This window comes from Aquarana catesbeiana, linkage group LG03 (genome assembly GCF_042186555.1).
Source record: "Aquarana catesbeiana isolate 2022-GZ linkage group LG03, ASM4218655v1, whole genome shotgun sequence".
Taxonomy (NCBI): domain Eukaryota; kingdom Metazoa; phylum Chordata; class Amphibia; order Anura; family Ranidae; genus Aquarana; species Aquarana catesbeiana.
The window spans coordinates 573,067,047-573,073,740 of record NC_133326.1 but is presented as its reverse complement, the minus strand read 5'-3'; the positions used below and the strand labels follow the sequence as shown (position 1 = coordinate 573,073,740).

Genomic DNA, 6,694 nt, shown 5'->3' with positions numbered 1-6,694 from the left:
TGACTTTGACGGATACTTTTTTTTTGTATCTCACCATTTGTTGCCATAAATGGGGCATACACTTCAGTCTCCATCAGACTGTTCAGCATTCAGTACTTCTGGGAATGTCAGATACTTGTGTCCCCTAGCAAACCGTGTGGCTCCTTCCTCCAACCTCTAAGTGACTGCTGTGCCCTGTAGTGACAAAGGCATTAGAGGAAGGAACCACAGTGCACAGCTGGCAGAATAACAGATTCACCAGCCATGGCCCCACCAGCAGCACAGCTTGCCTTACCTTCACTCTCCTAAAGATCTATTAGGCCATCGAGAGTTGAACCCTGTACTTCTAGGTATGAAGGAGCTGACTTTCCCCCCTTTTCTCCCACATTGCAGTGATGGTACTTGGTGACTGGCTACTCGGACACCCAGTGCTGCTGAATAGGAGCAAGAAGAGAGTATTCATTTTCATTTAAAGCTAGCTATACATAAGGCTGCCCATAGACGGGTCATTTTTTTTTTTTTTTATCAGCCAGCGGACTAATCGAAAAAAATCAAATGGATTCCCCCATCCACACAAGTGAGGTGAATGGAGGAATCCTAACCACCACTGTGCTAATGTATTGTGACTGCGGGGACTCCTCCACTGTCAGAATACACTGATCAGTGCTTGAGCCTATTGGCTGCAGCCAGTGCTGGGACAATGTCATCTAGAGTCCAGAATTGCACCCCCTCAACATGTATGAGCATTATGTGTCAGAACCCCCCCCCCAAAAAAATTGAGCACTAATCTGCATGCTTACCCCTAATAATAAATTCCCCCTCCTCCCAATAAAAACCTGCTGAAATCCCCTTCCCAGCACAAATCTTTGCCCCCTGCTCAAATCCTCTTATTCCCCCCTCCTAGAACACATCCTCTACCCCTTAAATTTCCCCTCTGAGTACAAATCCTCTCCCCCTACTCCACATCCCCCTTCCCAGCAGAAATTCTCCCCATCCTAGCACAACACTCCCCCTTTCAGAATTTCCCCACCTATCACAAATACCCTCTCTCATCTCTGTGAGCACAACCCCCCCCCCCCCCCCCCCCCCAAAAAAAGGCACAAACCTCCCAGAATTCCTCCTTCCCCTCTCCCAACACAAATCCCCTCAAATCACCACTCCTAGCACACCTCCCCAAATGTCCCCTCCCAACACAAATCCCCTTCCCCCAACCTCCTAGGGGTGCCCCCCAGATCACATGATACTTCAATGCCCAAGGCAGCCTCCCCTCCTGCCCACCCCTTGTCCTGGCCCTGGCTTCAGCCATAAATCCGATGAAAATTTTGCAACATTCCCATTTGACAGAAGTTCGTTTTTAGATTGACTTCTGTCAAGTAGGAACAGCCATAGATGGATCAAAATTCAGCCAATCCCTGCTGAACCTGCACAAAAACAAAAACAGATTCCCCTATCCTTGCTATTCAGCGCAAATTGACAAATCTCCCACTGCGACCACTGTATTCTGACAGCTGGCATCGGTGCAGTCTCCATTCACCCAACAGTTTTTTATTTGGCTCCTTCAAATTTTCAAAGGATGTGGGGTGGGAGGGTGGTGACAGAGGCAACCACATAGAGAAATTTGTATATAGAGTATAGCCAACTTTAGCCAAAAGGAGCAGCGGAGGCTGCCCTGTCTGGTCAAAGCACAGGTTCACTTTAATCTTCCCTATATCTCTCCCATTTTGTTTTATATTTAATCAGTTTATATTTGTCAAAGACTCAAATCAGAAGATCTGACAACTGAACTGTGGAGAGGTATTACCCAGACCGTTCCTCCTTGCCCAGACCCCCTCCTGGCTGCTTTCAGAGACATTTGGAGAAGGGCAGTCCCCTCTTCTGCTGTTCTCTGGATTTCCCTGCCTCCTCTCCAAGGCATCCCTGCTGCTCCTCCTACACAGCCAAATTTCACTTCAGACTCTGCACTCTCCAGGTTCTCTGCTCTGTGTTTCACAATGAATCTTCCACCAAAGATGCTACTGCTGAGTCTGCTAGCCCTTCTTCTACACAGAGGTGAGTGCTTGGGGGGCCACAGGAGCTGGGCAGCTGCACGAGGGGCCCTCATTTCTGGGGGACGCTGAGATGCAAAAGCGTAACGGCACCTAGCCGTGGACTCTTTTGTGTGGGCACAGGATGCAAAGCTGCTGTCTGTATTCTTGGAAAAGTTTGCATCTGAAACTTTTCTTTAAACTTTTTGCTGCTGTGATTACATTCATTCTGCGAATCAATCACCAAAGCGATTGCAAAAGTATTAGATGGAAACAAAACCTACTCACACAGCCTGATGTTTTGTAATGACTTCTAATTCAATTCCAGAGCTCAGAAATTGCATCATCAAAAGACTGTCCACGTGAGCTTACAGTTTAAAGGATATCGCAAGTTACATATTCTTGGGACACCTTTGCAGCTGAGGTTGTTCATCTAAGCCAAGTTACTCACCCCAAAGGGCCATAATCCAATGGAGGCACATTGACTACATTGGGTTATTAAAGGTTTCTTATGAAATATAAATACCCAACTTTTAAAGTACAAATTAAATTGCCAAAGTATTATAGTACAAATATAAATGGTCAGAAACAGGAATTATTTTGATATGATCAGTGTTTAAAAAAAGGGACATTTTCAGAAAAAAAAAATCCATTGAGGGCTAAAAACCAGGAAATGTCCTCGAGGTTAGGGGCACTTTGTGATGTTTCTGGTGGAGGATGCTGTGACTTATAGTGTGGGTAAATGTAGTGAGCTGGTGGGTTAGCACATTTGCAATACTGTATTTACTAAAAAAAAATGTTTAATTGTAATTTAGGAATGAATTACTAAAATACATTATCAGTGTGTACCTTGCTGTATAAAGTATAATGACTTGCGGCAAATCAGGCAGTCTGTAGCCTACAGATGATGAAGAATAAGGATGACCATTCACAGCCTATATTTCTGCCAAATGACCAATCATGTTTTTTCTGTATATCCAGTGTATGTTTAGCCAAAACTTTTTTGTTTGGAATAGAGAGGCAAAGGATTTTAAACCAGGTTTTTACTGCTATCCAGGGTTCCACCATAACAGGAATAGGCAACCTTGGTACTCCAGCTGTGGTGAAACTTCAATTGCCACCAGGCCACTGCCTGCGGGAGTCATGCCTGTGGTTGCCAGAGGCTTGCAATGTCTTTTGGGACTTGTAATTTCACCACAGCTGGAGTTCCAAGGTCGCCTACTCCTGCATTAGAAAGATTTCACCTTATTTACTGTTCCAGTGACAATGGTTTCACCAGACAGAAAATGAGGGAAAATCACTATAACAAAATTAAAAATACAATATCAGTTGGAAAGGGTAAGGCAGGCCAAAGATTTTGCAATTTTCTTTCATGCGACCCGTGGAAGAATCGAAACAAAAGTCACTTGATTCCCCCATCAACAAGCTATTGTGTTCTCCCGGCAGGGAGTGTGAGGAGCGTCCCTTCTGGGAGAACACAATGATTATTGCTAGCAGCTATAGCTGCTGGCAATAATTGCATGCTAGTAATTGAACATGCCTGCCCATTGATGGTTCAAATCTCGGCTGGTCCTTGCTGGCTTAAGACTAGAACTCCTGTTTGCTTTTTTATTGCTGTTGGTGTTCCTGTTGAAGATTTTCCCTCATTTCTTCTCTGAGGAAACTATTGTCACCGTTAGTGAATTGGAATTTCTCTGACGGAGCATTATCAAAGAGTAAAAAAGGTGCCACTCACCAACCCAGTTCATTAGTATGTCGATGAATATGGCTTCAGCCAGCGCCGCTCCAGCCACGCCCCCCTGACATGTTTCACCCCGCTCACCAGGGCTTGGTCACTGTGGCAATGTGTGTGGGGAGGGTGGAGGCGTGGCTGGAGTGGCACTGGCTGAGGCCACATTCGTTTACATACTAATGCACTGGGTTGGTGAGCGGCACCTTTTCTTCTCTTTTCAATTCCTCTTGCACCTCTGAATGGTGCACTAAGGCCAGGTCCCTTCACTGCAACCGACGGGGAGATATCTGTCTCAGCTTAGAGCGACACTGCAAGTTTATTTTGGATTTCTGATGGAACACTAGATAGCAGTAAAAACCCAACAGGAATTTTTATCCTTCAACACTATCCAAAACCAAATGGACTTGGCTGAACATACACTTTAACTAGGCAGTGCTAATAAGCTGTTCAGAGAGTCAGCACTGCTCCTGATCTCACACATACATTATGAGAAATGCTGGAAAATCCACAGTGTGTGCAAATGCTTTTTTTAAGAAGAAAGAGGAACAATCTCCTCGGAAGATGTGCAACGGGGCAAGCTGGGTACACTGCCACAGATGATGAGTGAAGTCTTGCCTCGGAGAGAATGCTGCCTATGTATGATTCAACAAAATGTATTAACAATTGGATAGTGATCTGATGTACAGGTGCAGTGTAACCGATAAACGACAGTTTTTTCAATATTTGTTACACTAACCTGCACATTGTTATTACCCAGGCATGCATGTTACTGTCTAGACACCCCAGCGTAGACGTTATCTGGAAGTAATATTCAGAGGCCTTAAAAATCCCTCATGGCTGATGTCCTGAGAATGATTGACTGAGGGTATCTTATCTACTGCAACCCATAGACACTGCCTGTTTCAACCCAAACTGGATAAATGAAAGCTGCAGATAAATGAAGGCAAACATATAAATACATGATGGAATACATACATGGGAGCTGGTTTACTTCTTTAAGAATTTGTAATCATGTGCCAGTCCTGTGATAAAGCTTCCCCTGCCATACAGTACAGTCAGGTCCTTAAATTTTACTGTAAAGCAGCAATACACCTTGGTCAAGGAGCAGCAAGACTAATGTGCTAACTTCTCTGCTCAACATATCCCTAAGTCAGCATGCAGAACAGACCATCTGGCTATTAGTGCTGTCCTCCCTCTTCCAGTTGGACGGAACACAGTAGATGCATAATCTAGTTAAAAATGTATTTAATGATATTAAATATTCCTTAAATCCCAGCTCCAGGAAATAAAAAAACACCCTTTTATTATTATTATGCATAATTTATAAAGCGCCAACAGTTTGCACATCGCTTTACAATATAAAGGGAGACAGTAGAGTTATGATCCAATAAAATACAAGACGATTAAGAGGGCTCTGCTCATAAGAGATTACAATTTAATAGGGTGGGGCAAGTGGTACAAAAGGTAAAAACTGTGGGGGATGGGCTGATGGAAGAGTTAAACATTCAATAGTTAGTTGGAGGCGGGATAGGTTTCCCTGAAGAGATGAACTTTCAGGGATGGGCTAAAGGTGGCCAGAGTAGGAGATAGCCGGAACGATTTAGGTAAAGAGTTTCAGAGGATGGGAGAGGCTCTGGAGAAGTCTAGGAGACAAGCATGGGAGGAGGAGAAAGGAATCTAGAAAGTAGAAGCTCTTGGGAGGAGCATAGAGGACGGTTTGGGTGATATTTGGAGACAGGATTGGTGATGTAGCTTGGAGCAGAGTTGTGAATGGCTTTGTATGTTGTTGTTTGTCACCCTTTCAATGAGAACCCCCTCCTAACCTACATTGCAAGGGCTGCATTCTAGAGGATAAGGAATAAGGGGTAATACCTAACCTTTACCTCACTGGGTTCATCATCTTCCTCACACACAATTCAGGACTATTGGCCCTTCAATGTACTTGATGACATCATTGTGCAACCATGGCTCTTAGCATCTTACAGATGGGGGCCAGTTATGGAGATAGAGGGAACTTGCCAGAGTGAGGGTTAATATAGTTAGTAAGTCTTTAACCCTTGTAGTGTGCAGCAGGGTGGAGTGGAGAGTTTTATGGTATTATTAAGGGTTAAGCTGGTAATATAAGATTCGATTTTCATTTTAAGAAAAAAATCTTGTGAGAACATACTTTCTTGCCATCATTAAGTCAGCTGATTTTATTTGAAAACCCTTAAAATTTCATCCAGAGCTGCTATTTGAATGGAATCCCAGACACATTAAACAGCTTCCATTACAATATGTATGATTTTTTCCCAAATGAAAGCCGCATTCACCGTTAAATATTCATTAGTTTAAGAAGAATGTTCTATCCTGTTCCTGCAAACTGTCACTATGGTAAAAAATGAACGCTGATTTGACTCCACTAAACATTTGAAGATCAAACAAATGTTCCAAAAACGAAAATTATCCTGAGAATTTTTTTTTTGTTCTATAAAAATTTTATTGAGAAGATAAGTATAACAGTCATGACTTAGTACAAGACAGTGTTTCATACATACAGTCTGTAAGGAAGGCCACAAATTTTTACCGATGTCTAGGCAGTACTGGACAAGTCAGTAAGTCAACAACCAGAAAATATGTATGGGAGTTACAACTGAATAATAACAAATCTCCAAGAGAGGAGTGGAGTATTGAAAAGAAGAAAGTAGAAAATGGGTAAAGGGAAGAAAGGACGTTGAAAAAAGAAGTGAAGGGAGCGAGGGGGGTTAGGGATTGGGGTGCTCCTACTTTCAACACTTGAGAAATTAAACCTGAAATATAAAAGGGATCAATCAGGTATTTGAATACATAATCTCAGAATAGGCCGAAGTGAAAGTGAAGGTGAACCAGCAGGCCCATGTTTTATGCACAATGGGTGCTAAATCACTATGTTCAAGCGTAAGGTCTTCCATATTGTAATTTTGGTTAACCTCTTAGAACC

General features: G+C 43.1%; 1 protein-coding gene across 3 annotated transcripts in view; it reads left to right on the top strand.

Annotated features, from left to right (window-relative positions):
- Positions 1 to 1,879: 1,879 nt before the first annotated feature.
- The window catches only part of FBLN1 (fibulin 1), a 154,060-nt gene continuing 149,245 nt past the window's right edge, over positions 1,880 to 6,694 (top strand). For all 3 annotated transcript variants that reach the window (XM_073621913.1, XM_073621915.1, XM_073621914.1), the window contains exon 1: positions 1,880 to 2,028. In XM_073621913.1, coding sequence (XP_073478014.1) covers positions 1,971 to 2,028 — 58 coding nt within the window. In that variant the 5' untranslated portion in view covers positions 1,880 to 1,970. The remainder of the gene's footprint in view (positions 2,029 to 6,694) is intronic.